General features: G+C 48.9%; 1 protein-coding gene across 4 annotated transcripts in view; it reads right to left on the bottom strand.

Moving 5' to 3' along the window:
* The window catches only part of mtss1.2 (metastasis suppressor 1, gene 2), a 46,130-nt gene extending 33,296 nt beyond the window's left edge, over positions 1-12,834 (bottom strand). Inside the window, exon 1 of one of the 4 annotated variants that reach the window (XM_031894861.1) lies at positions 12,499-12,834. In XM_031894861.1, coding sequence (XP_031750721.1) covers positions 12,499-12,570 — 72 coding nt within the window. In that variant the 5' untranslated portion in view covers positions 12,571-12,834. The remainder of the gene's footprint in view (positions 1-12,498) is intronic. The other 3 variants (XM_031894858.1, XM_031894860.1, XM_031894859.1) reach the window with 3 other exon arrangements.
* Positions 12,835-24,021: the final 11,187 nt, after the last annotated feature.

Below are 24,021 nucleotides of genomic sequence, written 5' to 3' on the forward strand. Positions count from 1 at the left end.
TGTGCCCGCAATCGCACCGCTCCCCTGTGCCCGCAGCCGCCCCGCTCCCCTGTGCCCGCAGCCGCCCCGCTCCCCTGTGCCCGCAGCCGCCCCGCTCCCTTGTGCCCACAATCACCACACTTGACTGTGCCCGCAACTGCCTGCTCCATAAGATCATCCAATCCCAGAGACAGGGAGGGTCAAACTGGCATTTTAGAGCCAAGCTATATGGCAGTCAGCCAGTCAACTGCATCGCCCCAGGGGTTCATTAAAAGGATTAAGAATGAATGCATTAATTGACTGGTAGAAATGATTTGGACCCCCAAGGTGAACCCCAAGAAAGGAGGGCAGCACCTGAAAGAGCCGGGCGGTACCAAAGCGCCAGTAGGAAGCGGGGCCCCCCGTGTGTTGGCACATTCCGCTCCCACATGTACACGCAGGTCCCTAAATGGCAGCGGTTTATTCATGAGCCCGGCCAAGGGGATTAAGTGCCACGCAGAGCTGAACAACTCCCACAGGCCCCACGGCGTGTACAACTCCCTTACACCCTTCTCCTAAGTAACATTTACCTTCACCTGGCATTCAAACACAGGCTGGCAGTTTGTTTGCACTCAAGCCATTAACTGCTTATTGGCCTTTAAAGCGCGGGAGCTGCCATATTGCCGGATGAAAATGAATCCACAGAAAATCTATTCATACATACAATGGTTCCCAGGGCCTGCCTCGCTGAACTGCACATTAGCGCTGGTGTTAGGCTGCCATTACAGAGCCCCTCTGTCTCTACCCTCACCCAGCATCATGGGGGGCACTCTGGGTGCACTCACCGGGTATATGACATGGCTGCACTCTCATAGGCCGAGACAGAGAGAGGAAACAGAAAACAATATAAGGAAGATGGATCCAGAAAATAACTGTACGGCATTGTGTAGCCACTAACGGGGTCCATTTCCTCAGATAAAGTAACATTACAGTCCCACATCTGAGCGGCTCCAAGTGTAACGGTAAAACTATTCAGCATAGGGATTCCCCTGTACTAAGCACAATTCAGCAGGAACAGCCCCCTAAGTTTGCTCATAGCCTGTACAGAGAGATACCATAAAACTATGGCAGCATAGGGATTCCCCTGTACTAAGCACAATTCAGCAGGAACAGCCCCCTCAGCTTGCTCATAGCCTGTACAGAGAGATACCATAAAACAATGGCAGCATAGGGATTCCCCTGTACTAAGCACAATTCAGCAGGAACAGCCCCCTAAGTTTGCTCATAGCCTGTACAGAGAGATACCATAAAACTATGGCAGCATAGGGATTCCCCTGTACTAAGCACAATTCAGCAGGAACAGCCCCCTCAGCTTGCTCATAGCCTGTACAGAGAGATACCATAAAACAATGGCAGCATAGGGATTCCCCTGTACTAAGCACAATTCAGCAGGAACAGCCCCCTAAGTTTGCTCAAAGCCTGTACAGAGAGATACCATAAAACTATGGAAGCATAGTTATCCCCCTGTACTAAGCACAATTCAGCAGGAACAGCCCCCTAAGTTTGCTCATAGCCTGTAGTTAACGTAGCCAGTGCCCATATGTTACATGCGCATTTACATTAGCGTTGGCGTGTGAAGCACATGTTTCCTCTAAATAAACACGGCAGGGCCCTGACAACGAATAGAGAACTTTGGATTTAACTGATGATTCCAACAGTTCCGCCATCACACCAGCAGCCGTACATCCCCACACAGCAGGAAAACTTCCCCTTTACTTAGGAATATTATCATGTCCAATAATGGCCCCGGCTGCATTACCGCGTGCGAATGGGTGGGGGTTAAAGTGCCGGGTAGTTCTATGGTGTTAGTATGGTGCAGACAATGATATTCTTCATAAACTTGCTTGCAATTTGTCTTATAGTGGTTTCTTAAGTTGTTTTTTTTTTTTTTTAAACCAGCTTTTTGTTCAGCCCCTCTCCAATTTCAAAAGTGGTTTCTATGGTCCCCATATGCCGTAGCAACCAGGGCTCTGGTAAGAATGAGAGACTGGAAGGTGTATAGGAGAGGGCTATGGGAATAAAATGTAGCTATAACAATCACACGACCCCCCCAGTTATCAGCTGGAAAGAGGCAAATAATTGAAACTATAAATAAAAAATGAAGACTAATTGAAAGTTGCTAAAAATAGGATAACCTAAATTCACTTTATAACCCCCCCATCCCAGGAGAGCTGGGTAATAAAGCACTGATACAAAGGGCTGGTCTCTCTGGCCTATCTCCCCAGTAGGCGTTGGGGCTGTGATTAGCGAGGAGGCGGTGGCGGAGGGAAGGCAGCACCGGGCCGGAGCAGGTTTGTCAGGATGGAGGGAAAACACAGCCTGCAGGATCCGACGGCCACAATAGCCAAACAATGGGCAGGAACAATCGCCGGCTCGGGGTACAATCAACAGGGCGGCAACACGTATAAAGGGTCCCCGTCGGTGCAGCCAGGGCGGGATTTATTTATTTATGGCTGGAAGGCCCCGGGGTAACACTGAGATTTCAGCATCAAAAATACAGAGGAAAAGGGAAAATCAAGGGCAAATAAAAAAAAACCAAATACGGCAGTTCATGCCGAGCAGATACAGACAATGGAGTCGTATGCCGGCCAATCAGGCAGCTCTCTGCCCAATATGGCCACCTTGTGCTGGGGAATATCATCGGGCCGCTCCGTCTGTCTGACCCCCGGCCCCAATAAGCAGGCTAGGTAGGTGCCTATGCAGGCTGATGGGGGAGAGCTGCACCAATGAGCTGTTAGAGAGGGACGGTAGGGGGGCAGATACACTGCAGACTCTGTCTTAAAGGAACAGTTCACTGTAAAAATGAAACTGGGTAAAATAGACAGACTGTGCAAAATAAAACATATTTGCAATATAGTTAGTTATCTATAAAGGCTGGAGTGAGCAGATGCCTAACATAATAGCCAGAACACTACTTCCTGCTTTCATTTCTGCGCTGAACTGCAAATCAGCCGCTTCTCCCTGCCCGTTAGGCCAGAGTCTGCCCGGCCTTACTGACAGTGCGCAGTTGTGTTTGCCCCCAGCTGCAGTGAGTGGGAAAGGGGGGCTGTGCCACCTGTTCTATAGGCCGGCACCGCCCCCCAGCTAACAGTTGGTATGTGTGGAACTATAACATTATGGAATCTCAGCTGACAGTTACGCCCAAACTATCATGCGGTTGCACCCACCTTACTGAGCACAAAGGTAGTAACATGGCACAGGCTGTGCTCTCACAAAGTAGCATTTGTAGCACGGACACCACCAAACCTGTTCAAGCTCACTGCTGATTGGCTGCTTTGCCCCCATTACTAGACAGTGCCAAGCTGCTTCTCCCTGATCCCGACTCACAGCCCTCTGGGCTCCCAGTGCGCCAGCGTGACAGGACAGGGTGTTCCAAGCCCTTATATACACGCAAGTGCCAACATGCGCCCTCACTAACCTGAACACTCACTGTTCCCAAAGATACTCTGGTTTGGAGCAATATTTATCTTTAAACACAGCCCTAATTGTTCTGTTACATAATGTGCCCTTCTGCTCACAAACACAGCAATGGCGCTGCATCTGCCCCACTCTCTGTACAGGCTATGGGCAAACTTAGGGGGCTGTTCCTGCTGAATTGTGCTTAGTACAGGGGAATCCCTATGCTGCCATAGTTTTATGGTATCTCTCTGTACAGGCTATGAGCAAACTTAGGGGGCTGTTCCTGCTGAATTGTGCTTAGTACAGGGGAATCCCTATGTGCCATAGTTTTATGGTATCTCTCTGTACAGGCTATGAGCAAACTTAGGGGGCTGTTCCTGCTGAATTGTGCTTAGTACAGGGGAATCCCTATGCTGCCATAGTTTTATGGTATCTCTCTGTACAGGCTATGAGCAAACTTAGGGGGCTGTTCCTGCTGAATTGTGCTTAGTACAGGGGGAATCCCTATGTGCCATAGTTTTATGGTATCTCTCTGTACAGGCTATGAGCAAACTTAGGGGGCTGTTCCTGCTGAATTGTGCTTAGTACAGGGGAATCCCTATGTGCCATAGTTTTATGGTATCTCTCTGTACAGGCTATGAGCAAACTTAGGGGGCTGTTCCTGCTGAATTGTGCTTAGTACAGGGGACACTGGTTCATAGCAGTATTATAAGTGACAAAGTTATAAATACCATGCTTTACATGGAGAAATGTGGCTTCACCCCAGACTTGGATAATTTTAATCAGCTGAAAAATCCTTACGGCATTTACGTGGACACAAAGGGGTAAGTGAGCACCCCGATGCCAAATGTAACGGCTCTGTAACTTTAAGAGACACAGAGGGAAGCGCTGCCGTATCTAAAGAGGCAATTGAGTGGGGAAGAGCCCCTGTGAGTGGTTTATCTCACACAGATACACAGGCACATAACTGCAAGGTCGGCCATGGGTCACTTGCTGTGCGAGGGCTGTGGGAACCACGCTACATAAAGCCGTTATGGAGAACCAGCAGTTACAAGATGATTTGATCAAACAGTTGGTGCTGGCTGACTACCGAAACAATTTAGCAAATATCCAGTTTATAAACAAGACCTACACCATATGCAAGAGACAGCGGCAGCTGGAACCTCGGCTGAAGGAGAGCTAGCTTCTGCTACACTGTGTCAGGAGTCGGAACCAGCTGAGCTACCAGCCCCCCCAGTTACAGAGACGACCCAGGAACCTCGGCTGAAGGAGAGCTAGCTTCTGCTACACTGTGTCAGGAGTCGGAACCAGCTGAACTACCAGCCCCCCCAGTTACAGAGGCGGCGCAGGAACCTCGGCTGAAGGAGAGCTAGCTTCTGCTACACTGTGTCAGGAGTCGGAACCAGCTGAACTACCAGCCCCCCCCCCCCCCCCCAGTTACAGAGGCGGCGCAGGAACCTCGGCTGAAGGAGAGCTAGCTTCTGCTACACTGTGTCAGGAGTCGGAACCAGCTGAGCTACCAGCCCCCCCAGTTACAGAGACGGCCCAGGAACCTCGGCTGAAGGAGAGCTAGCTTCTGCTACACTGTGTCAGGAGTTGGAACCAGCTGAGCTACCAGCCCCCCCAGTTACAGAGACGGCCCAGGAACCTCGGCTGAAGGAGAGCTACCTTCTGCTACACTGTGTCAGGAGTCAGAATCAGCTGAACTACCAGCCCCACAGTTACAGAGGCGGCGCAGGAAGCTGGGCTGAAGGAGAGCTGGGCTGAAGGAGAGCTAGCTTCTGCTACACTGTGTCAGGAGTCGGAACCAGCTGAACTACCAGCCCCCCCAGTTACAGAGGCGGCGCAGGAAGCTGGGCCTTCTTGAGAAGCGTTTGGTGGAGCGGAACGCGGCTGATTGAGATATGCAAAGTGCCTCTCTGCCAATAAGACTTGTAGACAGAACCATATCAGGAGTTTATTTAGTTGTCTTCTTGGAAACTTATTAACAGGCCTTCAGGATGAAAGCATGGGTGGCACGGAGCCACCTACCCCCCCCCCTCTGCCTATCAGCCCATAAATCACCCTTATCTGCCTATATTGCAATTCTGCTCTTTTCCAGTCCTACCTAAGCTTCTGCCCTCTGTCTCACAAAGACAGGAACAGGGACAGGACCCCAGGCCCGGGGGTCTCCCATGGCATTTACTGGCTGCCCAGTAACACCCATGCAAAGCAGCAGGCTTCACTTACTGCACTGTGGTGCACCATATTATTAAAGAAGGGAAGGCTGGCCCGGTTCATGCAGAAGTTATAGGCCCATAACTACACAAGTGCAAACCAATGAGATAGTAGGAGTGCGTGTGTGCGAGCGTCTGCCTGACCTCTGTTGCACAACTGCCTGATTGCTGCACTCTCTTACCCCTTATGTCTAGAGGTCACAGGCTCTCAGAAGGGCAAGAGAGGTGGATTATTAACAGTGTGCAAAGCCCTAGTGTACAAATAGGGAGGAATCCAGCTACACAAGCAGACTTAATCTCCATATACATAGGTAGCCATATGACTCGAGGGCCCTAAACAAGTAACTCTTGGGCACCCACGGGCAGGGTGCATTAGGGCTGATCTGATGGTTGGCCTCGGGATTGTGCACCCAGGCAGGACTACCTGAATGCACCCCTTGGCCAACGGAATTATAAACCTGCCCAATTCATACCGGTACATGGGACGGGCAGGGGTAGAGCATACTTGGCTGGCATGTGTCTGGCCACATTATACCAAACTTAATCTAGTAGTTGGCCAAGTCGGGCAAATGATCTGATCATAATGGAGTTGGGCAGGGCCCGTCAATGAGCTTGTCCAATAGGAACTGCTGGGAGGACCTCAAACACCGGACAATAAGCCACCAACTGCCTGGAGGCCGGAGGGCAACGTGGCAGCTTTTTCAGCCCCTTTTTGCCCATCTTTAAGAGCAATAAGTAATTTCTTCTTGATTTAAAGAGAATCACAAGTGCTCAGTTTCTATTCAGCTTCATGGTAGCTGGGGTCAGCGGCCCCCCAAAGACCAGGCGGCATTTAGACAAGAGCAATGGCACATGGGGAATGGGGAACTACCCCAGGGGCAGCGGCTGAAAGATTGCACCCTACACACACGGAGAGATGTGCAACGGGGAAATAATTCCCTCTCTTTACTCATTTCCACAAGGAAGGGGGTTCCTTTCGCTGCATGTAAATATTATTTACGATTCAACTGGAAAAAAAAATAGGACCATCTCCGTCACACAGACGCCCATTCTGGGAAATGTAAAAAGAAGTCTCTATGATGTGCGGTCTCACGTCCGACAGGGTGGCTCTATTACACGCGCCAGGTACCAACAAGTGGGTTACTATGAGCTTATTGGGCCATGTAACGGGACCTTGTGGCAGCCTGCCCGACAGATACCTGCCCGAAAATCAGCACAATACCCATCAGATGAGCGGCATGTGGGTGCGTTGATGTGCTCCTCTCTCTCTCTGCCAGGCATCATTATTATCCAATAGGGACCTTAGATTGTAAGCTCCACTGGGGCAGGGACTGATGGGAATGTGATAGGGACCTTAGATTGTAAGCTCACTGGGGCAGGGACTGATGGGAATGGGATAGGGACCTTAGATTGTAAGCTCACTGGGGCAGGGACTGATGGGAATGGGATAGGGGCCTTAGATTGTAAGCTCACTGGGGCAGGGACTGATGGGAATGTGATAGGGACCTTAGATTGTAAGCTCCACTGGGGCAGGGACTGATGGGAATGTGATAGGGACCTTAGATTGTAATCTCACTGGGGCAGGGACTGATGGGAATGTGATAGGGACCTTAGATTGTAAGCTCACTGGGGCAGGGACTGATGGGAATGTGATAGGGACCTTAGATTGTAAGCTCACTGGGGCAGGGACTGATGGGAATGGGATAGGGACCTTAGATTGTAATCTCACTGGGGCAGGGACTGATGGGAATGTGATAGGGACCTTAGATTGTAATCTCACTGGGGCAGGGACTGATGGGAATGTGATAGGGACCTTAGATTGTAATCTCACTGGGGCAGGGACTGATGGGAATGGGATAGGGACCTTAGATTGTAAGCTCACTGGGGCAGGGACTGATGGGAATGGGATAGGGACCTTAGATTGTAAGCTCACTGGGGCAGGGACTGATGGGAATGATATATAATCTCCGCAGGAGCTCAGCAATCAATGTAAGAGTCGATGACTCCCATGAGCCAATTAGGACGCCACGGATCACACTTCCCTACTTAAAGAAAGAAGTTCCCAGAGAGCGACCCCCACTCCGTCCTTGAGGCCAGGCCAGAGTTACGCTCGTTTTCTGATGGAAACCATAACATTGTGCGACCGACCGACAACAAATGCTCAGGCCGTGCCAGCTGCTCTCCCGCCTTATGATCTTGCACCCGTGATAAATGTCACCCGCAAATGCCGCCTTATCTCAAGTTTGCTCTCTGCTCTGTAAATGGTTTAGACCGAGAACAGAATCTTCCCCTGTAACGGCCTGTTTGTGATCGGCACTACAGATGCCGCGTAAGTTTTAGGAACAAGGTGCCCAGAAGGGAAGCCAATGGGCCTCGGATGGGATATTAGAGATGTGCTTATATGCCCAAGTCCTTCCTCAGGTCCCAACCTTTATAGACTTGTGGCCAACTTGTTCTTCAGCCAACGAGAAACTCCACGTGTTCTTAGTCCAGAGGGTTGGCCAAGGCAGCAGGACCTTTTGTCAGACGCTGGGAAACCACATTTTTGTAGTCAGTTCCAAAAGTGTTTAAAAAAAAAATCACTTTCTCAGTTCCAGGCACTTTTTTTTACTGCTTGCATGGAGATTTAGTGCCCATTAATCATGTGACTTTAGATACTTCCTTCCTGGCAAAACGACTACTTATAGTCGTCTTATCGTCCTCAACGGGATCCACCAACCTGGCCGCCATAGTGTGGGTGTCAGCACACTCCAATCCTCTACATTTCCGCAGTGCCCCCCAAAGTCATGTGATGGACTGGCCGCTAATGGATGAATACAGCTTTGGAGGATCGAGAAGAAGCAGCAGCAGCATCCCGTAAACGCATTAAAGGCATTATGGAAGCATTTTGGGGAGGGAACAGAAACAGCAGTACCCCTATATCCCCAGATTAGGGAAATATAAGACAAAGATGTGTCGGAATGACTTTAAATGAAATTTCTGGAAGATTAATGGTGGGATTAGTGACCCTCTATACAAGAGACGCTCATAGTTTCCATTGTTTACATATAAACCCCAGTTACAGAGGAGGATTCAGTGGAGAGAAATAAGAACACTGCAATGTCACCAAAGCATTAACCATTTGGCAGCAGCAAATTTGTTTGTCCACCTCACCGTGCCAATGTCCAATCAGGTTCAAACAAAACTCATGTAATTCCATCAGATCCTTTTTTGGCTCCACCCACTTAAAATAAATCTTAGTCTGGCCACGGCCTATCAGTCTCCATAGGAATTTGAACGCTCCCCCCACCCCCCCCACTAATCTCTATAACAAAATCCCAAGTCATGTGCCACATGGTGCACCATTGCCCTTACCCACAGCAACCAACCAGCAATTGGATTTTATCGGCCTACTGCTAAGTGATAAACTGAAAGCAAAGCTCCAATTGGTTGGTAAGAGTAAAGGCGCAGTATCTTATAAAGCTATAATTAAATATAAGTAAATCTGAATCTCTGGAGATAATAATTAATTACAACTCCCAGCACCCCTTGCAGTCACACGTTGCATAGGGTTTCACCTTATGGTTGAAGTAAAGCGCCAGAAAGAGCAGGAATTTCAATATGACATGTTAGGAGCAAGGAATGCAAAACCCATAAAAAAAGGGAAAAACAGATGGACGGCCAAACTGAGATCGGAATGTGTGCGAGTCTGGTAACCAATGGGACAATCAGTAGCAAGTACCAGTAAAGCCCAATATCAAATGATCCAGTACCCACACAGTACCATTTCCCCCGGGTATAACAGTGCCATCGTATCCTATTCTATAAGATCCAGCCAATCGGTAACAACAGGTTCCCTGTGTGGGGGCAGATAGAGCCAGCGCAGACCCTGTGTAGGGGAAAATACAGCCAGCGCATATCCTGTGGGGGCAGATACAGCTGTCCGCTGGCCGCTGTCCTCATATTGGTGGGGGGATTACCAAGCTATATGCCCTTTTACCTGGGGGAACATATAAACTGTCACACCCTACTAAGGAAATAACACGTTTAACGTACCCTATGGGGCCCGCAAACTGCCCCAGCAGGTCCCATACAGCACAGGAGTGACTGCAGCAGATACACTAACCCCTGGGGGTTACATACATACACATGTTTATTCAGGGGTATGCGGGTGAAGTTTAATGCAGCAGATACACTATACAAGTGAAGTCTGGGGCAGGTACAAACTGTAAGTGAGAGCAAACAGAAAGATAAACTGCAAGTGGGGCGGGGGGTGGGCTGGGGCAGATACAGCCAGTGAGGACTACAGTTGGGGCAGAAAGAGCCGGCCAGGGACTACAAATGGGGGGTAGAAAAAACTTACAAGGACTGCAGCCGGGGCACAGCAGAGAGAGACTACAGCCGGGGCACACAGGGTCTATAGGGGCTACAGGTGGGGCACTCTTTCTAAAGAGACTACAGCAAACTGCCCCAGCCTAAAGACACTACAGCTCAGGCAGTCTAAAGAGACTACAGCAGGGGGACACAGAGCCTACAGCCCGGGGAAAAACAGAGCCTATAGGGACTACAGCTGGGCACACAGAGCCTATAGGGACTACAAATAGGGCACACAGAGCCTATAGGGACTACAAATAGGGCACACAGAGCCTATAGGGACTACATATAGGGCACACAGAGCCCATAGGGAGTACATATAGGGCACACAGAGCCCATAGGGAGTACATATAGGGCACACAGAGCCCATAGGGAGTACATATAGGGCACACAGAGCCCATAGGGAGTACATATAGGGCACACAGAGCCCATAGGGAGTACATATAGGGCACACAGAGCCCATAGGGAGTACATATAGGGCACACAGAGCCCATAAGGAGTACATTTAGGGCACACAGAGCCCATAAGGAGTACATTTAGGGCACACAGAGCCCATAGGGGGTACATTTAGGGCACACAGAGACCATAGGGAGTACATACAGGGCACACAGAGCCCATAGGGGGTACATACAGGGCACACAGAGCCCATAGGGAGTACATACAGGGCACACAGAGCCCATAGTGGGTACATACAGGGCACACAGAGCCCATAGGGAGTACATTTAGGGCACACAGAGCCCATAGGGAGTACATACAGGGCACACAGAGCCCATAGGGAGTACATACAGGGCACACAGAGCCCATAGGGAGTACATTTAGGGCACACAGAGCCCATAAGGAGTACATTTAGGGCACACAGAGCCCATAAGGGGTACATTTAGGGCACACAGAGCCCATAGGGGGTACATTTAGGGCACACAGAGACCATAGGGAGTACATACAGGGCACACAGAGCCCATAGGGGGTACATACAGGGCACACAGAGCCCATAGGGAGTACATACAGGGCACACAGAGCCCATAGGGGGTACATACAGGGCACACAGAGCCCATAGGGAGTACATACAGGGCACACAGAGCCCATAGGGAGTACATACAGGGCACACAGAGCCCATAGGGGGTACATACAGGGCACACAGAGCCCATAGGGGGTACATACAGGGCACACAGAGCCCATAGGGGGTACATACAGGGCACACAGAGCCCATAGGGGGTACATACAGGGCACACAGAGCCCATAGGGGGTACATACAGGGCACACAGAGCCCATAGGGGTACATACAGGGCACACAGAGCCCATAGGGGGTACATTTAGGGCACACAGAGCCCATAGGGGGTACATACAGGGCACACAGAGCCCATAGGGGGTACATACAGGGCACACAGAGCCCATAGGGGGTACATTTAGGGCACACAGAGCCCATAGGGGGTACATACAGGGCACACAGAGCCCATAGGGGGTACATTTAGGGCACACAGAGCCCATAGGGGGTACATACAGGGCACACAGAGCGCATAGGGGGTACATTTAGGGCACACAGAGCCCATAGGGGGTACATACAGGGCACACAGAGCCCATAGGGAGTACATACAGGGCACACAGAGCCCATAGGGGGTACATACAGGGCACACAGAGCGCATAGGGGGTACATTTAGGGCACACAGAGCCCATAGGGGGTACATACAGGGCACACAGAGCGCATAGGGGGTACATTTAGGGCACACAGAGCCCATAGGGGGTACATACAGGGCACACAGAGCGCATAGGGGGTACATTTAGGGCACACAGAGCCCATAGGGGGTACATACAGGGCACACAGAGCCCATAGGGAGTACATACAGGGCACACAGAGCCCATAGGGGGTACATACAGGGCACACAGAGCGCATAGGGGGTACATTTAGGGCACACAGAGCCCATAGGGGGTACATACAGGGCACACAGAGCGCATAGGGGGTACATTTAGGGCACACAGAGCCCATAGGGGGTACATACAGGGCACACAGAGCGCATAGGGGGTACATACAGGGCACACAGAGACCATAGGGGGTACATTTAGGGCACACAGAGCCCATAGGGGGTACATACAGGGCACACAGAGACCATAGGGGGTACATTTAGGGCACACAGAGCCCATAGGGGGTACATACAGGGCACACAGAGCCCATAGGGGGTACATACAGGGCACACAGAGCCCATAGGGGGTACATACAGGGCACACAGAGCCCATAGGGGGTACATACAGGGCACACAGAGCCCATAGGGGGTACATACAGGGCACACAGAGCCCATAGGGGGTACATACAGGGCACACAGAGCCCATAGGGGGTACATACAGGGCACACAGAGCCCATAGGGGGTACATACAGGGCACACAGAGCCCATAGGGGGTACATACAGGGCACACAGAGGCTATAAAACCCAGCTAAGGGCCAGCTAAGGGCCAGCTAAGGGCCGGCTAAGAGCCATCCCACCCTGGGAGCCACAGGTTCCCCGGCCCCGCACTCACTCACCTTCATATCGTTGATAATGGTCTGGAAAAGCCCCCCCAGGGCGCTGCACTCCCGCTCCATGTTTGTATCCATCCTTATTCCTTGCCCGAACTCAAGCACCGTCTCTCTCCCGGCCTAGGGCGCTCCGGCCCGAACCCCAATAACAAAAGCGGCGATTCCCAGCGGGAGCAGCGACTCAGCTTGTGCTAGCTCTCATGCCGCTGCAAGGCACTGGAACGGGAGGAGTAAGCGCTACGGGATCGGGATACGCAACTTACGCAATAACACAGGGCCCCCTGCCGGCCGCACACGCTGCCAACGCAAACCAGTCGGAGCGCTCCGTACTGCCACGCCCAAAGCCACGCCCTAAGGTACTAGCCGCTCCCGCCCTCTCCAACTTCCGCCCATCTTCCAGCTAGCCCTTACCCACGCCCCAAGCCGATACGGCCACGCCCACTCCCCTTCCGTTCTGATCCGCCTTTCCCACCTATAGGGCAGAATGAGCGATAGGCGGAGCTACAGTGAGGAGACGTGATTTGTAACCATCTGTAAGGCCCTTAGCGACTGGAACACTACAATGATAAAGTCCCGCCTTTCCTCCAGACTGCTTGTGTTTTGTGTGTGTGTAACTGCAATACCTAGCAACGCCCTGCACCCCATGTGAGAGTGCTGGGAGCTGTAGTACAACAGGCTTACATGGATTGCAGGCTGTTCTAATGTAAACAAGCCTGAGATTGAAATGGTGCAGTTATATAGTGAATAAAGTAATCCCAGAGCTGGGGATTGTTCTGTAGGGCCTTGTACTTTTATAAAAGTTGGGGAATTTCAAGGTGACTGCTAATATCCTTATCATTTACGGTAGGGGGTACATTATCCCTTATAATACATGAGTGATACTCAGAGTTCCCTGTATAACTCAGCCTGCAGCCTTGTGCCTTTATATGGGCACAGAACCCCTCAGTGACTGCTAATATCCTTATCATTTACAGTAGGGGGTACATTATCCCTTATAATACATGAGTGATACTCAGAGTTCCCTGTATAACTCAGCCTGCAGCCTTGTGCCTTTATATGGGCACAGAACCCCTCAGTGACTGCTAATATCCTTATCATTTACAGTAGGGGGTACATTATCCCTTATAATACATGAGTAATACTCAGAGTTCCCTGTATAACTCAGCCTGCAGCCTTGTGCCTTTATATGGGCACAGAACCCCTCAGTGAATTCTAATATCCTTATCATTTACAGTAGGGGGTACATTATCCCTTATAATACATGAGTGATACTCAGAGTTCCCTGTATAACTCAGCCTGCAGCCTTGTGCCTTTATATGGGGGGCACAGAACCCCTCAGTGACTTCTAATATCCTTATCATTTACAGTAGGGGGTACATTATCCCTTATAATACATGAGTGATACTCAGAGTTCCCTGTATAACTCAGCCTGCAGCCTTGTGCCTTTATATGGGGGCACAGAACCCTCAGTGACTGCTAATATCCTTATCATTTACAGTAGGGGGTACATTACCCCTTATAATACATGAGTGATACTCAGAGTTCCCTGTATAACTCAGCCTGCAGCCTTGTGCCTTTATATGGGCACAGAACCCCTCAGTGACTGCTAATATCCTTATCATTTACAGTAGGGGGTACATTATCCCTTATAATACATGAGTGATACTCAGAGTTCCCTGTATAACTCAGCCTGCAGCCTTGTGCCTTTATATGGGCACAGAACCCCTCAGTGACTGCTAATATCCTTATCATTTACAGTAGGGGGTACATTATCCCTTATAATACACGAGTTCCCAGTATAACTCAGCCTGTAGCGTTGCTGCAATAAGGAGAAACATACAGTGTGACTTGCAAGCAGTTTGCCAAAACTGACACTCATTTACCCCCCAGTTGGTGCATTGGGCTCGCAGGATATCAGGGGGTAGAGGCCGCCAGTCCAGAGGCTGCACGTGACCGGCTGTATAGTGAAGGTCACTTTGGGTATGCAGGGGAATAACCTGTTAATAACATGTCTCTTCCCATGGTAATTACAGATGGCGGCAGAGCCTGTTGGCCACCTCTTGCCCCTTGGCTATTAAAACACAAAAGGTATCTGGGGCTTGTTATGGCTTGAGGAGAATTCAGTTCGCTGTGACCCGACATGCTCCGAATCAGCAGGGATCTGATTTTCTGCCCAAACATAGGAGATTATTCTCATGGGGCAGGGGGGTTATTTTATAATGGAATTATAATCCAAATATTTATTATTCTATTTTATTTGTTTTGCGCTACCTGTAATGGGGCTCAGTTGTTATCATGTCACATTGAAGTGCGTTAAAGGGGATGTAAACCCTGCCGCACAGCACTGCTCAACCAATCAAACGTTACTCAGCTGTTACTGGACTACAAATCCCAGAATAATGTAACATATAATGAAGGCAGAGGCATGCTGGGAGCTGTAGTCCAGCAACATCAGCGTTGTGTTCTTAAAGCAATATTGCACAATAAAACTTTTTCTAAGCTTTTTCGCAAATCTTCACAGGCAGTGACTGCTTTAAAATGCAAGAAATCCCCCAATGAGAATCCCAGCTGATCTGTATAATTCTGGCTCCCAGATCTCTGTTCCTGCAATTGGAGTTGGGAGCAATAAGCACAGTTTCCCAGCACTGAACAAGTCTGTCCCTTTATCCCCATGTCTGATTCCTGTGCCATATAATGAAGGAAGAAAATGATATAATTATCTCTATATGTAAGGTAACAGCAAGATGCCTGTTATAGTGCTGGGAATCAGCATTCTCACTGGTCAGTTCTTTTGCATTTATAATGGTGTTTTATCAGTAGAATTCTCATTGGTGAATTTTCTTGCATCTGTAATTATGTTTTTTGGCAACATCTATAGCAAAACTAGGGGGCACAGGGGGACAGCATCATGGCTGGGTTTATAACCTGAGTCATTTGCTATGTGCAGGGTGCAGGCATGTAGGCATTCCCCCTTCTGCCCCGGACATAACTTCTGCCCAATGGCAAAAAGTCAGGGTGCAAAAAGGTATGAAAAGGGTAGAGACACTGACATCTGGTGGTCACGACTGGAGGGTGCGGCAAAGACAACATCATAACCGCACCGGTAGGGGAGGTTTAGCTACTGATATATTTAAAGTAAGAGCGAGCACTAGGGTGCAAAGTCCAAAAAAGCTGAGTGGGAGAACTGCATTTGCCCCCTGAATACAGAGTTGCCTGCTGCTGGCAGCAATGTATCTTTAAACGGCCAGGGGGTGGCATGGATGTGTTCCTCCTTTTATGCTGATGAACAGACCAAGGTTGGATTTATAATTCCCCTTTAAATCAGGAGAACCCCAGTCAAGTCTGTTGGAACCAAACAGCCTTCATTGGAATGATGTTGAGCCATGTCCAAGCCATGGCAACCATATGTCACCATCCTCAGCATCCTGCAACCGATGGGGCAGCCTTTCATTGACTGGCTCGGCATTCATTGATTGGCTCGGCATTTATTGATTGGTTCAGCAGTCATTGACTGGATCAGCATTCATTGATTGGCTCGGCATTCATTGATTGGCTCAGTATTCATTGATTGGCTCGGCATTCATTGATTGGCTCGGCATTCATTAATTGGCTCAGCAGTCATTGACTGGATCAGCATTCATTGATTGGCTCGACATTCATTGATTGGCTCGGCATTCATTCATTGGCTCGGCATTCATTCATTGGCTCGGCATTCATTCATTGGCTCGGCATTCATTCATTGGCTCGGCATTCATTCATTGGCTTGGCATTGGCATTGCTTGTACACGCAATCCAGTCAGATCGTTGTCTGAGGGAAAGGCCTTTTGAGAAGTCCACCCCTCTGGTTTCTGGGGTCACCTTCACCAGTCCCCTCAGCTACTTCCTTGGGCAAATCGGAACCCAAGCATCTTAATTGCTTGTATTGTGGTTTGGCCATCTTCTGACTGACCGTCTTACCTGTCCCCTTATTTCTCTACTACTTTCTTCACAGCGAGGGAAGAAGTCTCCCGTAGGTTCCAGTTATGATTTAGGGGCGGGCGGTTGCTTCAGGGACTCTATAAGGGCTCTGGCACACGGGGGAGATTAGTCGCCCGCGATTAACTCCCTGTTCGCGGGCGACTAATCTCCCCGAGTTGCCTACCCCTGCCATCCCACCGGAGAACATGTAAGTCGCCGGCGGGATGGCAGACGCGGCGGGGCGATTTCCGGAAATTTTTCGGCGATTTGCGCGAAATCGCGCCGCCGCGTCTGCCATCCCGCCGGCGACTTACATGTTCGCCGGTGGGATGGCAGGGGTAGGCAACTCGGGGAGATTAGTCGCCCGCGAACAGGGAGTTAATCGCGGGCGACTAATCTCCCCCGTGTGCCAGAGCCCTAAGACTCAAAGACATTCTAGCAAACAGGTTATGTGTACTTGATACCACAGCCACCAGGTGTCAGTGTAGGCCAAAAAAAGTATAAAAAGGCCAGAGACACCCATTCCGGTGGTCTTGACAACATCTTCTGTAGGAGGTTAAGTCAGACCTGGCACCAGTAGAGGTTTAGCTAGTAATAGCTTAAAGTAAGAGCGAGCACTAGGTGCACGAGACACGAGACTAGGTGTACGAGACAGGTAGGCAAGTGTGCACAGGCAGCCCAAAGCCCCAACAAGGAGTTAGTGTAACATCCCAACTGGATTTGAACCAGGAGCCCACTTGCCCACCGAGCTTGTTCCCTTGCTCACTCAGAACCTTTGCCCTGACCCTCTCACTTTAAGACCTGGGGGCACCCGAGTAGCGGAGGGCTCCACCCAAAGACAAAGGTGGCTGTTATAGGCAGAAGTGTGAGCTGTGGCCGGGACCTTGGCAATTGTTCTGGGTTTTGGGTTACTGATCGTGACAGTTATGGGGACTAGGCCCTAATGGATACCCCGTTAGTGAGAGAGCCTAGGGGTAGTGCAGGGCCAGTTAGTGGATGAATTAGGCTTCAGGCCAAGGTTGCTACAGAAAAGTCCTGTCTTGAAAAGAGCACCAGTGAGGAGTGCCAGACTGCTAGGAGACAGGTGGGGATAGAAAGTCCCAAAGTAACAGGGGAGTTGATGAAGATATGCCTTGATATGACTTACTACAAGTTAGTAAAGTGCAAATGGTTTCATTGAATAACTGTGTGCATAAATCCCCTGATATGCAATTGTGAAATAAATGTGTGAAGTGCAAGGAAGAGAGTCTGCACTTTATTGGGCAAATGACCATCTAGAAAGGAAAGTGAGTGCTGCACAGTGTGTGGATAGAGTGGTTTCCTCTAGACTCCTGCCCATCCCTCCTACACACATGGATCCCAAGCAGGTAGCTGTGAGCCTTGAACAGCCTCCACCGAGAAAGGCAAAGCCTTCTGACAATATCCTCTGGGCCTTTATCCACCACCCATACCTGATCGTCCCCAGTTATTTTGCTGACAAGAAGATCCAGAATTTAAGGTTGGTGTGCAAGTATGGCTTTCTATGTGGAATCTGAGACTTTCTTACCCTTCTAGAAGATTGGCACAACAGTGTAATTGGTCCTTCAAGATTATCTGACAAATCACCCCAGTTGCTTTTGATCTCCAGTTTCCATGTTCTTCAGCTTCAGCCAACTGAGGATTTTGTGTGCCAATCCATGCACCCGACGCCATGTCCGTATCGGAGTCTGACTCCCGGGGCTACTTGCATTGGGCATGGATGCCTTCCTTGCTTACTGGTGTGTTGCTACTGGTGTTTCCCATTTTGAACTCTGGTTTCTTTGACTTGATCTTCACATTTCTTCTGAAAAAGCCACTCGGATGAGTGGTGAAACGTTTTCAAGAAATAATATAAACCCAAACTATCTGAATGGTAGTTTGTTGGGGGGATCCTTAATGGAGAAGGATCTAGGAGTTTTTGTAATTCCAGGCAGTGTCATTCTGTGGCTACTAAAGCAAATAAAGTGCTGTCTTGTATAAAAATGGCATTGACTCAAGGGATGAGAACATAATTTTGCCTCTTAATGGTCCCTGGTAAGGCCTCACCGTGAGTATGGGGGGCAGTTACAGTGAGTATGGGGGGCAGTTACAGTGAGTATGGGGGGCAGTTACAGTGAGTATGGGGGGCAGTGACAGTGAGTATGGGGGCAGTGACAGTGAGTATGGGGGGCAGTGACAGTGAGTATGGGGGGCAGTGACAGTGAGTATGGGGGGTAGTTATAGTGAGTATGGGGGGCAGTGACAGTGAGTATGGGGGGCAGTGACAGTGAGTATGGGGGGCAGTGACAGTGAGTATGGGGGGCAGTGACAGTGAGTATGGGGGGCAGTTACAGTGAATATGGGGGGCAGTTTTGGGCTCCAGTCCTTAAGAAGGATATTAATGAGCTGGAGAGAGTGCAGAGACTGCAACTAAACTGGTAAAGGGGATGGAAGGGTTAAATAATGAGGTTAGACTGTCAGGGTTGGGGTTGTTTTCTCTGGAAAAGAGGCGCTTGCGAGGGGACATGATTACTCTGTACAAGTACATTAGAGGGGATTATAGGCAGATAGGGGGGGTTCTTTTTTCCCATAAAAACAATCAGCGCACCAGAGGCCCCCCCTTTAGATTAGAGGAAAGGAGCTTCCATTTGAAGCAGCGTCGGGGGGTTCCTCACGGGGAGGGCAGTGAGGTTGGGGAATGCCCCCCCTAGTGATGGGGTAATGGCAGATTCTGTTAATGCCTATAAGAGGGGCCTGGATGAGTTCTTGAACAAGCAGAATATCCAAGGCTATTGTGATACTAATATCTACAGTTAGTATTACTGGTTGTATATATAGTTTATGTTTGTGAGTGTATAGATTGGTAAGTATAGGCTGTGCGTGCTGGGTTTACTTGGAAGGGTTGAACTTGATGGACTCTGGTCTTTTTTCAACCCTAGTATGTAACTATGTAACTATGTAAGAAACCTCAGAAAGTCCAGTTGCTTTAGTCATAGTTCAACTGTACATCATGGATAAATGAGAATCTTCATACACCTTCATAGACCTTTGTATATTATTTACCCCAAGCAAGTTCAAGTAGCAGCAAGTCATTGCTCAGTCAACATAGAAGGTTAAGGATATCAAGGCAAGCAGTAGGCCAGCTCCCACGTACATAAATATGCAGGGAAGGACAGTTCTGTGGATGCAATTGGTCATACACTTCACTTTCAGCTCTTACTTTTTTTTAAACCTTGACTCATTAGATGTGCCAGTTATACAGCAATGGCCGATAATCATCAGATACAAGAGCCGGTTATGAAATAACATCTGATTCATGATGAGAAAGCAATACCTTACTATAAAAGCGCTTCCAGGCAATGATTGTGCAAGTGACTCATTAGATCCACAGCCAAAGTATCTAATCATTTTGTTTCTGCCTGTGTCATAAGGATCTGTTATCCAAGCTTTATCCAGTCTGAGAGCCAGTCACATACAGTGTATTCATAGGAGCTGTAACCAGGGCTGTGGCAAGTAATGCTGCAAAAATTACAGGACCTGCTATCCCACAGCCCCAGTCCCTTCCCAGAGGCTATTATCCCCCCACTGCTACTATAGGCACCATCTCTCCCTACTATACCTGCTATCCCACAGCCCCAGTCCCTTCCCAGAGGCTATTATCCCACTGCTACTATAGGCACCATCTCTCCCTACTATACCTGCTATCCCACAGCCCCAGTCCCTTCCCAGAGGCTATTATCCCCCCACTGCTACTATAGGCACCATCTCTCCCTACTATACCTGCTATCCCACAGCCCCAGTCCCTTCCCAGAGGCTATTATCCCCCCACTGCTACTATAGGCACCATCTCTCCCTACTATACCTGCTATCCCACAGCCCCAGTCCCTTCCCAGAGGCTATTATCCCCCCACTGCTACTATAGGCACCATCTCTCCCTACTATACCTGCTATCCCACAGCCCCAGTCCCTTCCCAGAGGCTATTATCCCCCCACTGCTACTATAGGCACCATCTCTCCCTACTATACCTGCTATCCCACAGCCCCAGTCCCTTCCCAGAGGCTATTATCCCACTGCTACTATAGGCACCATCTCTCCCTACTATACCTGCTATCCCACAGCCCCAGTCCCTTCCCAGAGGCTATTATCCCCCCACTGCTACTATAGGCACCATCTCTCCCTACTATACCTGCTATCCCACAGCCCCAGTCCCTTCCCAGAGGCTATTATCCCCCCACTGCTACTATAGGCACCATCTCTCCCTACTATACCTGCTATCCCACAGCCCCAGTCCCTTCCCAGAGGCTATTATCCCCCCACTGCTACTATAGGCACCATCTCTCCCTACTATACCTGCTATCCCACAGCCCCAGTCCCTTCCCAGAGGCTATTATCCCCCCACTGCTACTATAGGCACCATCTCTCCCTACTATACCTGCTATCCCACAGCCCCAGTCCCTTCCCAGAGGCTATTATCCCCCCACTGCTACTATAGGCACCATCTCTCCCTACTATACCTGCTATCCCACAGCCCCAGTCCCTTCCCAGAGGCTATTATCCCCCCACTGCTACTATAGGCACCATCTCTCCCTACTATACCTGCTATCCCACAGCCCCAGTCCCTTCCCAGAGGCTATTATCGCACTGCTACTATAGGCACCATCTCTCCCAGCTGAATGTATTATATGACAGGACTCTTTGCCATAAATGGGCCCTTGCCGTTAGTACAGAAGAAGGATTTTTCACAGGTTTAGTGCACCTACAAAGATCTAGGCACCAATGCTTCTTAAATAAATGACATTAACATTTTATGGGCTCGAATGGTAAGGATGTTACACAAACTCTTCATTATGTTAAAAGCCAGACAGGGTTATTTGTTACAGTTTAATGTAGTGTTCAAATGCAGAGCCTTAATAGGCTTAATGCCCAAGTCCCTTTAGACCAAATGGATTGTATCTAGCTTTGGTTTATGGGTTCCCTTGTTTCCAGCTTTACATGACATGTCTCTATTACCCCATTGCCCCTTCTTTATTCATACCTTGCCTCAGGCACCCAGGACCATCCATGCTTCTCCATGAAAGGAGGCCAAGAAATGGGAATAGGCTACTGCCCTAGCATTATTTTTACCACTAAGCTGAAATCACCTGACAGTGCTAGGCCAGTGGTGGATTCTTATCTCACAGGGCATGCCTATGCCCAAATGGGGCTATTCTCTCAGCAATGCCCAGTCAGCCCTCTGTCTAAGGGTATGAACTGAAAGGGGACAATAAGGAAAGGTTAATGCCATATACACCTACATTCCACACAATCAGATATACTCTGTGCTAAGGGGGTTTGGTTGAAAATGCAATTGTGGAGCTCCTATTCAGTTTGATCACACAGCAATACGCTCATTAATAAAACAAAAAGTACAGTTTCTGTGGGGTGGGAACTAAATAAAAAATAAGGGGACCTGCAGGGGATGAGGCTGTCTATTAACCCCTTAGGGAAAGCCTGTTTATAAACCCCCAATCTGAAGCATTACTCTATTACGGTTTAATTTGGCATGAGCTGCTTTCTTCTTACTAAACACTAGATGGCGCAATGCAGCCAATTATTAGCACAAGGTAGGGCATTCCAGAAGCTGCTCAAGTTCTTTGTTTCGCCTGTCCCTGCTCAGCACCACTAAGGCTGCAGCATTAGGTCTGATCTTTACCCACTGCCATTTTTATTTCCATCCAAGGCGCAGTGTGTTTGTACATACCGCTGTTTCACTAAAAGTTTGCATTTCATCCCCATTTTATAGCTCAGGCTTCAGGGGAGGCCTAGGGCCTTATTACAAAGGAAGAAGACCCTGCAATTGCCGGGTACCTGGGAGTGTAGAGGGCCCAATGGGGTCCTAATTTAATATATATTATAAAAACAGGAAAACTGATTATCACTATTGCCTTTATTCTTATATAGCCTTTTAAATGAAACAACACAACCCAGGCCATGTAGAGCTTACAGTTTGTTGCGGGGTACCGGAGGGCTGGATATATTATAGGGCTGCCCTAGGCTATCCCTGTCCCCTTCTGTCCCCACTTCACATTATATTTACCCCTCCCTCTGACATTCTTTTCCCTCTCTTCTATTCCTTTCCATCCGTGACCTCTTTTGGCCACTTCTGTTTCCCTACACTTTCTCCTCTTTCCTCTGTATACAGGGGTGAGATAGGGGAGAGCCGAACAGAAGGGGAATGAGAGAAGGGGCAAGGAGTACTAAACACTATGCACTAAACCAATTTTTTAAACCTAGACCCAACCCGGACCCATGGCCTGCTGGATCCACTATTTGACCCAACCTGTAACTGCCTTATCCCGATAACCATTAAATTAAACAGAAGTGCTGTTGATGCAAATTGGAAGAGACATCATAAGAAGAGGACAGCATTAGAAAAAAAACATTTAAAAATCTTATGTAAGATAATTACAGATAGAGATAAATATTTACCCACCAGGTCTCTTGTAATGGATAGAGATGAGAGCATAAGGGGAAGGATGTATTGGGTAAAGGGACTGAAGGGGCAGGAGAAAGGGAAGAAGGGTAAGAAAGCAGGCAAGGAAGGGAATATAAAGGGAAAGATGAGACCTCGAATGGGAAAGGGGAGCAGAAAAAAGGGTGAGTGATAAAAAATGAGCTGAACTTAAAGATAAATGGGTGGTAAGCAGAAATGGAGAAAGATAAAGGAAAATAAAAGAAAATGAAGATTCAGAGGAGAAAGGGATGAAAGAGGGATGTAATTGGGTAAAAAGAAAGTGAAAGTATCAAAGAGAACCGAAAGAAAGAGGGGAGGATAGAAGATAGGGAGATGAAGTGATTGGGAGAGAGGGGCACACAGAAGAAGATAAGGGGGAACTATGGAAAGAAAAGGAAGAGAGAAAGGAGGAGAAAAGAAGAGACTGGAGCACAAAGCCCTGCTCTGAGTTGGGAGATGGAGGGAAGAGGATAAAGGTAATGAGAGCAGGAAATAAAGGGTAAGTATGGGCGGATAAACAAGGAACTGGAGTGAGTATAGTTGTGGTTCTATTTAGAGTTTTACACGAGATACAGTTCTGCACAAGTCCCCCATGCCCCCCGCCGTCACAGCTCTAAAGAACTTGATTTCAAACTAATAGCAATCATTGTCTCCCAGGGCAAATATCCACCCCAGCGAGATTCTCTGTATATCAGCCCCCCGTGATTATCCTGCCATTCCTTTCCGTACCCTGTAACTCATTCCCCAATGTTTGTTTGCTAAATATTCATGTTTCCCTTGGAGCACTATTCACACAAAATTAATTTCTCTCTTTTTTTTTTTAATTCTGCACTTTTTAAATATCAGTGATGATCTTTAGTCCTTGGCACAGGTTCCCCTGGGTCCCATCTCCATAACCCAGTTAGTCTCAGATAAATGATACTGAACAGCGGCTGCACAGCTACATTGGAGCATATTATTACCAGCATTATTATTATTATTATGATTATTAAATAACAGGCTGTCGGAAAATAGACATTTTACATCATTTCCCATTTCATCCGGCACGGGAAGTGCTCCGAAATGATTGCCGTGTAAATGT

This window comes from Xenopus tropicalis, chromosome 10 (assembly GCF_000004195.4).
Source record: "Xenopus tropicalis strain Nigerian chromosome 10, UCB_Xtro_10.0, whole genome shotgun sequence".
Lineage (NCBI taxonomy): Eukaryota > Metazoa > Chordata > Amphibia > Anura > Pipidae > Xenopus > Xenopus tropicalis.